Genomic DNA, 15,474 nt, shown 5'->3' with positions numbered 1-15,474 from the left:
GGCAATGGTTGTGGTGCTCCAATTGGCCTCAGCACCTTCAAGTTGGAGAGGGAAAGGGGTTTCCCGCTCCTGACCGTTATCCAGCGACCTCTGCTGGAAGTGAGGATTGACTCAGGCTCGGCTATGACGCTCCATCATAGAATGGCCAGGTAACATTCTTTACTCAGGAGAGTGGTTAGAATGTGGAACGCGCTACCATAAGGAGTAGTTGAGGTGAATAGCATTTAAGTGGATGCTAGATAAGTTCATGGGAGAAAGGAATAGAAGGTTATGCTGATAGGGTGAGATGAAGAGGGGTGGGAAGAGGCTCGTGTGGAGCATAAACACCGGCATAGACGAGTTGGGCCGAATGGCCTGTTTCTGTGCTGTACATTCTATGCAGGTGAATAAGGCTCATTGGGGGTAGGATACTGGGCAGCATCCGGCCTGTGTTGAATCATACCCAATCTCATTTGTGTGACATTGAGGGGGTCATTTTAACCCCCAAAATGGGTGGGTTTGGGCCAAGCCCTGACCACGCTCTATCCCCCCGCAATCTCTACTCCCCCACAATCTCTGCAGTCCCGCCCCCCCCACCACCTCCACCACTAGACCTACCTGCTCCTCCGCTGCGTCCTTCAGCTGCAGGCTATCCCACCCGACAGACAGGCAGCATGTCAATCAGGCTGGCTGTTGGGTGGGAAACCTGGAGAAAGAAATTTACCTCTGGGTTTCCTGTCCATAACTCCACATTTCCCCTCTGCTGCCCCACCCTCCCGCTCCGAACACGCGCCTAGGTAAATATCAGAACCTAAATTTCTGTTGGTGCTGTTTTGCTTGAAGGAAACTTTGCTCTTTCCATCAGAGAAACACATCGATGGTCTGTAATGACATTTGCTCTCCTTTGTTCTACTAACTGCACTGTCACTCACCCATTAACAACCCACGCACACACAGCAAGCGATAAAACCTCTGGATCTGATAAATCCTCTTCATGAATGGTGACACGAAGTTGACGTGTCATTTTACTTTGGTAATGCCGGCTATTTTGGCGAGCTTTTTCCTTGTGAGGTCTGCTGGCCCGCAAACCTTATTCATAGACTCATACAGCACAAAAGGAGGCCATTCAGCCCATTGTGCCTGTGCCAGCTCTTTGAAGGAGACAAATTAGTCCCACTCCCCTGCTCTTTCCCCGTAGCCCTGCAATTTTCTTCCCCTTCAAGTACTTAGTCATTTTGCCTTTTGAAAGCTACTATTAAACCTGCTTCCACCACCCTCTTAGGCCGTGCATTCCAGATCATAACAACTCACTGCGTAAAAAAATTATCCTCATCTCCCCTCTGGTTCTTTTTACAATTACTTGAAATCCTATGGTTTACGACCCTCCTGCCAGTGGAAACAGTTTCTCCCTATTTACTCAATCAAAGCCCCTTCATAATTTTGAACACCTCTATTAAATCTCTGCTTAATCTTCTCTGTTCTCAGGAGAACAATCCCAGCTTCTCCGGTCTCGCCACATCACTGAAGTCCCTCTTCCCTGATTTGATTATTCGTTTGCATTGCTGGGAAATTCCAAAGAAACAATTCAAAAGTCACATGACTGGCTTCCTCCCTCCCTCCCATCCTCCCTCCTGGGGGCGTGGCCAGTTTTGTGGGTGGGGCCAGCTTCTAGCGCGATTTTTTTAAAAACTAGCGCAAAAGATCACTGAAACTCAAGTTGCGCTGAACATAATTTGCGCTTAAAATTCCGAGATCTTTTGCGGCAGTTACGCCGATTTCGGCGCAACTGAGCGGAAACTCTACCGCTATGAATATTGTAGCATGCTGAAACAGGTCCAGGATGCAGTGGTCAATTAGACATGCAGACTAGAGCTTAATGTTCAAAACAAGTGAGGTTTAGTCTCCCACAACGGTTGAGTCTTTAAATGCTGAGAGAAAAACCAAGACTGTACCAAGGATTACTTTTTACTTTTTACTTTCCACTCACTCACTCACTCACTCACTCACTCACTCACTCACTCACTCACTCACTCACTCACTCACTCACCTCTCTCCAACAGAACCATTTCCCTGTCTTTTATCCGTCCAGGTTAGGAATCATTCCTGATTGACCTTAATTGCCTTTAAAGATTTCTTAAAGCTACACCGCCTTTCCTTATTCATTCTGACATTCTATACAATTTATTTAAGCTGTACCTCTATAGTGGATACAGAGTGCCCAAAAGCCTCTCTCATTCTGTTACAAATATATCTATCTTTATAATAAAAATCAACCGACTGTATTAATGGGGCTTGTTACCTGATGCAATCAGAAATGCGATAGTTTAACATTTCCTCTGCTCTATATTTATATCCGCTGACTGTGAAGGATATAAGGAACTGCCTGGAAATTCTGTAAACGTTGATATAAAAATCAAGCTGATCGATATTTCAATTTTTTTTTAATTTACCAAGGTAAAGTATCTGTCGCAGTTCTGCTGAAGAATGGGCACTGGGATAATAGAGGCGCAATCAGAAGGGGAGTTAAATGTTAAAATGTACATCCCTAATGTCAGGACACCTTGTGCTGGCTGATGATTAAAGCAAAACTGTTTGCCATATATATCCAGCGACGAAGCCATATTTCAACCCTTCAGTGACATTTAGCCTGTGTCTCCTTGCACCTCTTCAATAATGTATAGCTGTCCAAATATAAATTTGAGCAAATGAGCCTGACACAGTAAAAAAACAGACAGTAAACTAGATTTATATTCAAGAGGCGGAAAAATAAAATGCATATTTGGCCAAGAAATGTGATTAAGGTAAATAGAAATTGCCTTTAGGATCCAAGAATATTCAAATGGTTTTCAGTAATTAATGGTGGCTGTACAAATAAAGGATTTTCACCTTGATTTATAACTGATACAGAGCCTCAATTATCCAGAGGTGAAAGATATTATAAATTACATGTTAGTCATCAGAAATATAATTTTTGGGTCATAAAATGAATATTAGAAACTGCCATTTAAATCATTCCTTAAGGTACTCAGGCCCTAAAAATCAAATGCTTTAAATGTCAATAACCATTAATTTTAAAGAAAGTTCTCTCAGTAGATCATATGTGTGATGAAATATTCCATTCATCACTCATCAGTATTTCTCTGCCTGTGACTGTGGTTGGTTTCAGTTTCATTTCCATTGTATTGTACTGTGTGTAGGGCTCCGCCCATACCTGGCTCCTATGTAAGCTGGCCCAGCCTGCAGCACATCCAGTACGGCAGACCTCTGGATGGAAGATACATTCTCCTCTGTGTGTTACCTTCTAAGTCAATAAAAGCCTTGTTTTGTTTCGCTAACATCGAGTCTCGGATTTATTGAGGCACATCAATATGCTTTTGTAGAGAGGCCATATTTATTTTGTTAAGCAGATTTCAATACTCAGACTTGCTCGCCATTCTCCTATATGCCAGGCTTTTTTCATTCCTCATATGTTTTACAAGTTTTTCAGTGCAGTACTGTGGGGGTGCTGCACTGTCGGAGGTGCTGTGTTTCTGATGAGATGTTAAATCGAGGCCCCGTCTGCCCTCTCGGGTGGACATAAACGATCCCGTGGCACTATTGGAAGAAGAGCAGAGGAGTTTTCCCCGGTGTCCTTTTTAAAAAATTTGTTCATGGAATGTTGGCGTCGCTGGCAAGGCCAGCATTTATTGCCCATCCCTAATTCCCCATGAGAAGGTGGTGGTGAGTCGCCTTCTTGAACCTCTGCAGTCGTTGTGGTGAAGGTACTCCCACAGTGCTGTTACGGAGGGAGTTCCAGGATTTTGACCCAGCGACGATGAAGGAACGGCGATATACTTCCAAATCAGGATGGTGTGTAACTTGGAGGGAAACTTGCAGGTGATGGTGTTGGCATATGCCTGCTACCCTTGTCCTGGTCGGTATTTATCCTTCAATCAATATTACCAAAAAAAATGTTTGTTGGACCATGCTGTGTGCAAATTGGCTGCCATGTTTCCTACATTACAACAGTGACTACACTTCAAATTACTTCATTAGCTGTAAAGCACTTTGAGACGTCCTGAGGTCATGAAAGATGCTATATAAATGTAAGTTCTTTCTTTTTTTCCCTCTTTTCCTTCCTTCCTTCCTTCCTTCCTTCCTTCCTTCCTTCCTTCCTCCCTCCCTCCCTCCCTACCTCCCTTCCTTCCTTTTTCAGCAGTTAACAATCTCCGAGTTGTTCTTGCTATCCAGTTGCTTCCAATAATTCAAACTACATGACTCAGTGAGTACATTCTCTTCCCTGTATAGTACTGAGCCATTCAAGCTAGGAAGCTATTGTATTCAATCCCCACTCTATACTAACCTCAGCCAAAGATGCGCTTGGAGTGCTGCAATGGTGTCCGTGCTTTGGACTGGAGAGGGTAAATAAATCCATCTGAGTTCTCCCTTCCACTTTCTATCCAGTGATCCCTGCAGGAAAGTGCATGGATGTGGATACCAAGTCAGGAGAGAATCGGATTCACCCTCTAAATGCTTACTGCCCTAGAACAGTATCAAGAAGGTGTTAACTTCAGAGATTATTCCAAAAAACAATACATCTTTCTAGATATGCTTCATGCTTCTCAGGATAGCAATACCCCCGTGTAGATCTTTGCCAGAAGCACATATGCCGTTAGGAACCATGTCCCTTTAGGATTTTGGTTTGCGATGGTGTGACACGGGGAATATTGCACTCTCCCACATACTATAATAAGGAGTGCCCTACCTACAAAGTGTGTGCTTGGTTATTCCTGTTCTGTTAAAACATACGGCTTTCATTCTCACCTATGCCTTGTAAGTGTCTAGATTCGCCTATGATGAATGACCACCTGCATGTGGGCACCATTGGAACATCAGCCAGGATATGAACCAGCAGCTTGAAGAGAACAGGGCAAAAGACTTGGAAGACCAAAAATAAATGTGCCTGTGCATTAATTCCATGCTCAGTGCTCCTGGTACAGATGGGAGTTCATATCAGCAGTCTGGGTGCATGGATGTAATTTAAGAAAAAAGACGCCTGCATTAAAACTGTAATTTTGAAGTTATCTTCAAACATTGAATCATAGAGCTCAGAAGGAGACCATTCAGCCCATCGTGCTTGTGTCAGCTCTTTAAGAACTATCGAATTAGTCCCACTCCCCCTGCTCTTTCCCCATAGTATTTATCCAATTTCCTTTTGAAAGTTATTATTGAATTTGCCTCCACCACCCTTTCAGGCAGTGCATTCCAGATCATAACAACTCACTGCATAATAACATTTCTCCTCATCTCCCCTCTGTTTTCTTTTGACAATTACCTTAAATCTGTGTCCTCTGGTTATCGACCCTCCTGCCAGTGGAAACCGTTTCTCCCTATTAAATCTAACAAAAAAGCCCCTTTGTTTCCCGATCATAATACAGGTAGACTATCCTTTAGCCGAACTTCCGAAAACCTCTAAAAACCGAAAGTTTTTTCGTTCAGCGTAAGTCGTGCGCACGACATGACCAGAGTGGCGCACGACTTACGCTGAGCAGGGCAGAGGGTCACAGAGTTCCCTTCTGGGTAGGAGATTGCAGGCCGAGCCGGGCAGTGTAAAGGAGGTACCGGGAGAGTGAACCCAACAATCCAGCGGCCCGTCCGATATTCTTTTCTCCACCCCCCACCCGACCCGACCCGACCCCCGACCCGTCCGATATTCTTTTCTCCCCCCTGACCTGACCCGAACCGCGGCCCGTCCGATATTCTTTTCTCCCCCCCCGACCCCCCCGCCGACCCCCACCCCCCGCCGACCCCGACCCCCCGCCGACCCCCATCCCTGACCCCCCGCCGACCCCGGCCCCCCACCGACCCCGACCCCCCGCCGACCCCCCCGCCGACCCCGACCCCCCGCCGACCCCCACCCCCGACAAATTTCCCAATACCTTCTGAAATCCGAAAAATTCCGAAAACCGAAACTCAGCTGGTCCCAAGGTTTTCGGATAAAGGATAGTCTACCTGTACAAGGGATAACTGGGTGAAATTAGGAAAGAAAGAACGAACCTGCATTTATTTAACAACTTTCACAACCTTAGGATGTCCCAAAGGGCTTTACAGCCAAAAAACTACTTTTGAAGTGTAGTCACTGTTTTAATGTAGGAAATGCAGCAGCCAATGTGTGCACAGTAAGCTCCCATAAAGAGCAATGAAATAAATGCCAAAATAATCTGGGTTTTTTTAGATGTTGGTTGAAGGATAAACATTGTCCAGGACACTGGGGAGAACTCCCCTGTTCTTCTTTGAAATAGTGCTATGAGATCTTTTACACCCACCTGAGAGGGCAGACAGGGCCTCAGTTTAACATTTCATCTGAAAGGCAACACTTCTGACAATGCAGTACTCCCTCAGTCAGCATCACTGAAGCATCAGCCTAGATATTGGGGTCATGTCGCTGGATTGAGGCTTGAAGCCACAACCTTCTGACTCAGAGGCAAGATTGCTATCAACTGAGCTACAGTTAGCACTCAAGGAATCACAGAGGTTTCTCTCTTTATAATATTTAGGGAATATATGATGCAACTCAGTACAATATAATCCTTTCTTAAATGGCTTTTGACTTAGACAAAGAGCAGGTATTGGATTTTCAGTGAAAAACGGGGTAATTCCATTCCACCACTGGGTAAGAGTTGACTCTGTGCAGCATGGAAGAGTAACAAGTAGTGCCAAACCTCCTTAAAGGCTCCTGCTTTTCCATCAGCTTTTCTGACCAGATTTGCCACTTGTTCGGACCAGTATAGCCCAGCGGGTGACCTGACCTTACGTTGTCATTGCTCTTCACAGGTATAAAGGCTTAGATTTCTAAGTTAATAGAGTGAGGTAGTTTGCTTTGATAACACTTTTCCTGACTGTATCCTTCTAATGTACACCAGCTGGAAACCAAAGGAAGGGTCACAAAGGTTCTGAAAATCATCAACCAAAAATAAGGAACTTCGGGCGTTGTAAGATTGATTTTATTTCAGAGCCAGCCACCTGAAGCCCTTTAAGTCCTTCACTAGAATCAACAAAGGCAGCACAATTAAAAGGAGAAAGAAGGACATCCTTGTGTCTATCTGCAGCAGATGGAAAAGCTACTGGACAAGTCACTGTTGTCAACAACATGAGCTTCAGAATCCATCAAGAGAACTCTAATCCACTTCAGAAACTAAACCCCAAATTCACTCTCTCCAGAACTTCAAAGGCAAAATGTAATTCAGAGCCGGTGAAAGCTTTTTCCCAGTACCTAAGGAAATAATACAAGTTTGAACCTGATGCATTTCAGTGTGTTGAATCAAATGAGCGATTCTTCCTATGGTGCTCCGACCCTCCTGGCCCTTTATAAATCCCAGCTGGTCTGATGAGAGCAACCTACCCAACCAAAGCATCAGATGATTGGGCAGATAATCAAGGAACCATGAAATGGGGCACACATCAGAAATTATAGTCAGATCCTACTTGAGAAGCAAGCCTTTGGGATGGGAACAACAGCCATTTGAAATGATAATTCTTTGTAGAGGTTTTACAAAATATGACAAAGATCTTCCAAAGCTCTATAGTATGGCCATTATCTCCTGGGGATTGCCACATGCCCAATACATAGGAACAGAAATAGGCCATTAAACCCCTTGAGCCTGTTCCACCATGCAATTAGATCATGGCTGATCTGTATCTTAACTCCATTGGTTCCGTAAAACTTAATACCCTTGCCTAACAAAAATCAATTAATCTCAGTTTTGAAATTTTCAATTGACCCCGAGCCACAACAGCTTTTTGGGGGCGAGAGTTCCAGATTTTCACGACCCTTTGTGTGAAGAAGTGCTTCCTAACATCACCCCTGAACGGCCTAGCCCTAATTTTAAGATTATGCCCCCTTGTTCTGGACTCCCCCACCAGAGGAAATAGTTTCTCTCTATCTACCCAATCAAATCATTTAATCATCTTAAAAACCTCAATTAGATCACCCGATTAATCTTCTATCTTCAAGGGAATACAAGCCTGTCCTTATAATTTAACCCTTATAGCCTCTATAGCGTACTGTCAGTGCACCGTACAGTGCAATATTTGGACAATAACTTCTTGATGTGACTTTCAGGATGTCTTGTTCTTTCCATGCAGGTGTCTTTCAGGTTTCTCTGGGCAGTTTTGTGAGAAAGAGATTGATGAATGTAGATCTGGACCTTGCCTCAATGATGGTCTCTGCCAGGACTACGTGAATGGCTACTCTTGCACCTGTCCACAAGGTAAGCCCCCGAATGAATCTGTTAACAATCATTCAAGAAATAATTTGCACACTTTTGTAGGTTACTCCGGACAGGTTTTGGGCAGACGGCAAGTGTAGTGAGTTGGAATCTCACTCGCTTCACCAGAAATGAGGCCCGGGCTATTTTAACTCCCGAGCTTCATTCAAATCCCGCCGGCCGAATACCCACCTGTGGCCTAAGCTTTCATTGCAGGTCCTGCAAAAGCACTGCTGATCCTCCTGGCTGTACAAGGAAAGTGTGTAAAAATATCTGTTTGGACCTCTTCTCACCCTGGTTCCTCTTCCAGTTGACTTCACCTGGCAGGAAAGCCACCTGATGACACAATTGAGATCCGACATGAATTTGTAAAGGACATATATTAAGTGAAGCTGGGATTGTTCTCCTTAGAGCAGCGAAGATTATGGGGAGGTTCAATAGAGGTGTTCAAAATTATGAGGGGTTTTGACAGAATAAACAGGGAGAAACTGTTTCCACTGGCAGGATAATCGGTAACCGGAGGACACAAATTTAAGATAATTGCCAAAACAACCAAGGGGGAAATGAGGAAAAATGTCTTTACACACCAAGTTGTTATGATCTGGAACGCACTGCCTGAAAGGGTGCAGGAAGCAGATTCAATCATAACTTTCAAAAGGGAATTGGATATAGAGGGAAAAATTGAGTCGCACCGCTTTTGGGGTGCTAACTTCACCGGGGCGCTACTTTTAGGACCCCAGAAAAATTAGCGCCCCTGCAGCCGAAATTGAGTGGTAGCGCCCCAAGAGGGAAGCGGGGTGATACTGGAAGCACCCCGCCTCCTTCTTTGGGCACTGCGAGGGAATATCGCGGTGCTGCGGCACGTCTCACCGCAGTGTTGCAGGCCTTCCTCCCCTTCTTAAAGGGGAGGGGCCTTGCGCAGTGCAACCCGGGGCCCAGCTGGGCCACCGGGGATCAGAGTGCCGGCAAAAGAGCCCGGCACTCAAGAGAAGTGCCGGACTCACGGAGCGCAGCCGGCACTCCACGGGGGAGCGGGTCAGGAGGCCGGGGACGGCAGCGGAGGCAGGTGCTGGCAGGCGGCCAGCGACAAAAATGGCCGCCCGGCACCTTGCCTTTAAATAGTGCCGCCCCGGCCGCAGGTAGGCCCCCCTGACCCCGTTGGACATAGCGTCTGGCGGTAAGTCAGGGGTCGCTAGGAAAAATTGGCAGGGCTATGGGAAAGAGCAGGGGGAGTGGGACTAATTGGATAGCTTTTCAGAGAGCTAGCTTAGGCTCAATGGGCTGAATGGCCTTCTTCTGTGCTGTATGATTCTATGACCCCACTGGCTTTGGGCAGGTGTCCTTCCCACCTGCTCAGTGGTGCAGGTTAAAGTTCGGAATGGTGGTTTTTCTGGCAGCTTTGTGGCGGGTAAACAACCTGGGTGGGATTTAAACTGCCCGCACGCCCGGTTTCAGTCAGGCAGGTAAGGTTAAAATTGCCCCCAAACATAAAGGTACACTCAGGGGGTATATGCTATCGCTCTTGCCTGGATGAGTGCAAGTGGAGATATTCTCCACTTGTCTGGATGAGTGCAACTCCAACAACACTCAAGAAGCTCGACACCATCCAGGAGAAAGCAGCCCGCTTGATTGGTACCCCATCCACCACCTTAAACATTCACTCCCTCCACCACCGGCACATTGTGGCTGCAGTGTGTACCATCTACAAGATTCACTGCAACAACTTGCTTCTTCGTCAGCACCTCCCAAACCTGCGACCTCCACCAACTAGAAGGATAAGGGCAGCAGGTGCATGGTTCCCCTCCAAGTCACACACCATCCTAACTTGGTCAGATATTGCCGTTCCTTTCATTTTCGTGGGTCAAAAACCTGAAACTCCCTCCCTAACAGCACTGTGGGAGTACCTTCAGCACACGGACTGCAGCGGTTTAAGAAGGCGGCTCACCACCACCTTTTCAAGGGCAATTAGGGGTGGGCAATAAATGCCTGCCTTGCCAGCAACGCCCATACCCTGTGAATGAACAACAACAAAATCTGGGATGCTAGACACATGAGTCCTGGCTCCTCCATAGATTGTGCTGCCTTTAGCGATCAGCTTTGAAGCAATAATGAACTTACAGCCAGTGCACACATCAGTGTACACATAAAAGGAGTCATACGTACATGGTTAATGTGAGTGACATCAACATATTAGATGTTTAGGCAGGGAAGTTAGCTGATTGGCCATGTGTTGAATGAGTAGGCAGGGTTTGTAGCAGATTGGTGCTATGTAGATGAAGTAAGGTGGGAGGAGGCTCGTGTGGAGCATAAACACCGGCATAGAACAGTTGGGCCGAATGGCCTGTTTCTCTGCTGTAAATTCTCTGTAATTCTATGCATGCAACAGCAGTTGTCCCTTGTGCCAGTTATCAATCTGAGTCCATCAATGTAATATAGAAATTCTATATACATATGTACAGCCAATCCTCGTTACAACTGAACAAGGACAGCGTTGTTCTCTATCAATTCATGTCATTGAGGTTTGTGCTGTTTGAATGAATACATCAGAGGTTCCTTTGGGACTGAGAAAAATGCCTGCAATAATAGAACACTTGTAGTAATGGAGGTTGGTAAAGATAAGACTCCCAATGTGGCCACTTTCAAAACAATTATACTGCTATTTTATATTTCACGTAATGTGACATGCATCTTGTACAAGTGAAGATAGAAAGCTGGAGCTTTGATATTCCAGGTTGAATGTTTTTTTTCTACCCCCTTCCCCCCCCATTACTTTTCATGTCATTTGATTCGCTATAACGTGCTTGCTTAAACATTAAAGATAAGGGTACAATGTCACCCTTGTAAAGGGGCTCGCATGCAACCAGCATATATTGGAAAATCACAGGCGCACTTGCCCATCATGTTCGGTCCGTTGAAATGAATGGACAGAAGGTTGTGAGCAGTGCCTTTGTGATTTTGGACTGTTCGGTTGACTGCCTGTCGTCAGGGGTGAGAAGCCTTGCCCGAGTAGGGTTGCCAACTCTGGTTGGACGTATTCCTGGCGGTTTTGTCACATGACCTCCTGCCTCCACTCGTCCCGTCCAGTCAATCCGTCTTTTTTCTTAATCTCTAATATTTTTATCACTAATGAGCAAAGAGAATGAAAAAAATATGCGCAGTTTTTTTTAATGCCCCATATTTCTCTGGGGTTGCGGGCAACAGTGTCCCGGAGATTCATCTTCCACTCCTGGTGACTCCAGGACAATCCTGGAGCTCAGGGCCTTTTCAAGATTTACCCTAGTGTCCATTTTTACCAGAATTTGACAATAACTGGGAGTTTGCCGATCAGAGTAACTAAATTAGATAAGGTGAGCTCTTCCACAACAAGGAACAAATGTCCTTAAGGCAGTCTAACTGATCAGAAGTTAAAAATGATTCAGCATAATAAGAAAGAACTTGTATTTTTTTAATTATTCGTTCACAGGATGTGTGTGTTGCTGGCAAGGCCGGCATTTATTGCCCATCCCTAATTGCTCTTGAGAAGGTGGTGGGGAGCTGTCTTCTTGAACCGCTGCAGTCCATGTGGTGAAGGTACTCCCACAATGCTGTTAGGGAAAGAATTCCAGGATTTTGACCCAGCGACAATGAAGGAACGGCGATATACTTCCAAGTCAGGATGGTGTGTGACTTGGAGGGGAACTTGGAGGTGGTGGTGTTCCCATGCGCCTGCTGCCCTTGTCCCTCTAGGTGGCCATCAACTTTTATGCGTTGGGCTCCTTCCAGGCTGGAGCAGGAGATATTTGCAGCATCTGCCAGTTTGCTGTACACTGTTGCATAAGGGAGGTAACTGAGGCTCTGTATTCCAAGGGAGCTGAACACATTTCATTCTCTCTGGCCAGGGAGCAGCAGGCAGAACGAGCACACGGCTTCGCTGGGATTGCAGGCTTCCCCATGGTGCAGGGTGCCATTGACTGCACGCACGGCACTTTGCAGGTGCCGCATGTAAACTCTGAGATCTACCACAAGCGAAAGGGATTCCACTCCCTCAATGTCCAGCTGGTGTGCGACCATACTCAGTCAATCATGCAGGTGAATGCCAGGTATCCTGACAGGGCTCATGATGCCTTCATTCTGTGGCAGTCCGCTGTCCCATCTGCATTTGAGCCACCACGACAAAACAGAGGGTGGCTACTGGGCAACAAGTGTTATCCATTAGCAACATGGCTTATGACGCCGGTGTGGAACGCACACACGTGGGCAGCATTCATACAATGAAAGCCATGCTGCCACACAAAATATCATCAAGCAGGCCATTGGCGTGCTGAAACAACATTTCCCTGCCTGGACCACTCTGGAGGAGCCCTGCAGTACTCAGCAGAGCGAGTGTCGAGATTCGTGTTGGTCTGCTGTATGCTGCACAACCTCGCCATCATGAGGGCACAGCCCTTGCCACCAGCTATACGGCAACCAGCTCAGAAGGAGGAAGAGGAAGAGGAGGAGGAATAGGAGGAGGAGGAAGCGGAAGGAAGGAGGGAACCCAGGCAGCCCCTTTCTGGCCGGGCTGTCCATGACCGACTCATCCAGCTGCGATACCAGTAAACGCAACCCCAATTTCACATTCACCAACAGTCCTACACCTTACCTTCCCTCTGTTACTATGTCCACTTGGCCACAATGCAAAAATAAAAGCCAACTCAAAATAAACATTCCAAACCAAATTTATAAATCATGCCATGCCATATTGCATACAAACGTCAACAAATCATATTTGTGCATTCCCTTAATGCCTATCTTGCATGTGTCTTTGCCTGTCCTAGTGCTCCTATGAAGTGCTATCCCAGTGGCTGCTGCATGGCTGGAGGAAGGCTGCTGACTTTCAGTGGGGGAGACTGCAGATGACCTTGGAGGACGACCTTGAGTAGCTCTGGGCCTAGACGGCACAGCTTCGGACTGCACCACCTCAGCATGGGCGGCAGCAGTCTGGGCTGGCTGGCTGACAGGCAACAGCAACAGCAAGGGCACTGGCAGAGTGGCAGGGATGGGAGGACGAATGCTGTCATTCTGAGAGAGGACACTGCCACTCCCCCGGGGCGGCACCTCAGCAATCCTAGCCATCTGTTGGAGGACAGATTGCTGGACTGCTGTGAAACCCTGCAAGCCCCTTTGAATATTGGTAACCGCAGCCATGGTGGCAGCAGTTTAAGCTGGTGAAGCAGCAAGCTGACCTTGCATGACAGAAGTCTGAGCTTCCACTGCAGCATCCAGACGTTGGCTGGCTTCTGCTGTGCTGCAATGGAAGCTGAGACATCAGCCATCAGACGCTGCATCATGGCTGGGTCTGCAAGTGTGCTAATGGAGTTGGCCACCACTTTCATGCTGGAAAGGATGGACCCAAGCTCTGCACAAAGCCCTGTGCCAAGTTGGTGCCGGACTCCTCCCTGCTCCTTGACATTGCACGCAGGCTTTCTGGCAGGCCTGCCACTGCACCAAGCATTTCATTGTGCATATGCATCAGTCATCTTCTGTAGCTCGCCCCATCAAGGTGCTCATCTGAGTCCTCTGAAGCAGAGCCCATGTGCGACCTTGCTCCCCAGTGAGCTGGTACCTGCACTACCCTTGTCCCCTGCCCTGGCTGCAGGCCAGCCATGCCCAGAGTCTCATCACATGCAGGTCCCACTTCTAAGCTATCCTCTAAATGATGCGCAGTGTCTGTACCTGAGCTGGTGGCTGTGAGTGTGAAATCGAGTGATGGCGCTGTGTCTTCACCATCACTGCCTTCTTCCTCTTCCAGCTGTTGCTGTTCAACCACTGCCTGGCCAGGTTGCAGTTCTTGGTTAACTGAAAGGAGAACGGTGCAAGGGTAGGGTTGTGGTGTGGGGAGGGGGAAAGTAAAAGATGCATGCTTACACATTGTGGGATGCGGGGGAGGTGGGATGTGAGAAGGAGGATTACGTATGAGGATACCGTTATCTTTGATGGTTTCAACCCCGCCGCTGGCCATGGTGTCAGCAATGGCTGCTTAAATGATGGCGACCACCATCTCCTCCATCGGGGTAAGGGTATGCAGGCGAGCCACCTGCTGCCTCTGGTTATGCACCAACTTGTCTGCAAGAGAGAGGGAAGTGTGTCAGCGAGTGATGTGCCTGTCAAGGTTGAATAGCTGACAGTGTGTGCAAGCTGTGAGATCCTCGGGGCTTGACTCCTGGCATTGACCGCCAGGGCTATCTGCTCCCACTGCCTTCACAGAATTTGTCTAAAGGGCCTCCTGGCCCCCTGTGGATGGAGGACCTCTCTCCTCCTTTCCACCTCCTTTATCAAAGCCTCCAGTGCAGCATCAGAGAACCTTGGAGCATTCAATCTCCCCTGTTGTGCCATTATTCAGTCTGCTTCCTGCTCAGAGTCTTCTCCACAAAGTGCTCCAGCACCTGCTCCAGCCAGAATGCATCTCCCCTTTAAGATGTGCAGACTAGCTTTAATTAGTGCAGGCTAGCTTTAAGTGGTGCTAACCTCAAACAAACTTGTGCCCCCTCTAAGGTGTGCAGCCACCCAAAAATGTGTTTAGTGTTGGTTGCACGCTCCAAACATTTAAATCAGGAGGCAGCACAAAGGTTGCGTGCTTCCTACATCGGAAGCAACGGACGCAATGCACGATTAACCCACACCCATTTCGGGTGCTATCCTATTTAGCCCCCAATGACTTAGCGTTTCTGATGTAAAGCTTCAAACGATCGGAGCGCGGCTCAGTCAGAAAGCCGTGGGTTCACATCCCACTCCAGAGACTTGAGGTCATGAAAGCTGCTATATAAATGAAAGTCTTTCTTTCTAAAATCAAAACAGCTGGATTTTGATATAAAAAGGTCCTCTCGAGGTCAGTGTGACTAATCAATCTTCTTCTCCTTCTTCTTAGGCAGTCCCTCGGAACCGAGGATGACTTGCTTCCACATTAAAAATGAGTTCTCAGGTGACTGATGAGTCCAATGCGGGACCTACAGTCTCTGTCACAGGTAGGGCAGACGGTGGTTGAAGGGACAGGTGGGTGGGGTGCTTGGGTTGACATGCGCTCCTTGCGCTGCCTGCGCTTGGCTTCCGCTTGTTCCCGGCGAAGAGACTTGAGGTGTTCGGCGCCTTCCCGGATGCTTCTCCTCCACTTTGTGCGGTCTTGGGCCAGGGATTCCCAGGTGTCGGTGGGGATGTTACACTTTTCCAAGGAGGCTTTGAGGGTGTCCTTGAAGCATTTCCTCTGCCCACCTGGGGCTATCTTGCCGTGCCA

The 15,474-nt window shown here is 47.3% G+C and overlaps 1 protein-coding gene across 11 annotated transcripts in view; it reads left to right on the top strand.

The window, feature by feature from the left end:
* The window catches only part of LOC147112361 (protein eyes shut homolog), a 2,879,641-nt gene that overhangs the window by 2,571,440 nt on the left and 292,727 nt on the right, over window positions 1–15,474 (top strand). For all 11 annotated transcript variants that reach the window (XM_085996555.1, XM_085996552.1, XM_085996547.1 and 8 more), the window contains one exon: window positions 8,104–8,228. In XM_085996555.1, the coding sequence (XP_085852681.1) occupies window positions 8,104–8,228 (125 nt within the window). The remainder of the gene's footprint in view (window positions 1–8,103; window positions 8,229–15,474) is intronic.

Source organism: Somniosus microcephalus, chromosome 9, assembly GCF_052327205.1.
Source record: "Somniosus microcephalus isolate GS21.2 chromosome 9, FLI_Smic_1.0, whole genome shotgun sequence".
NCBI lineage: Eukaryota > Metazoa > Chordata > Chondrichthyes > Squaliformes > Somniosidae > Somniosus > Somniosus microcephalus.
Note: the sequence above shows the minus strand (reverse complement) of the source record. Positions and strands in the feature narration are given on the sequence as shown.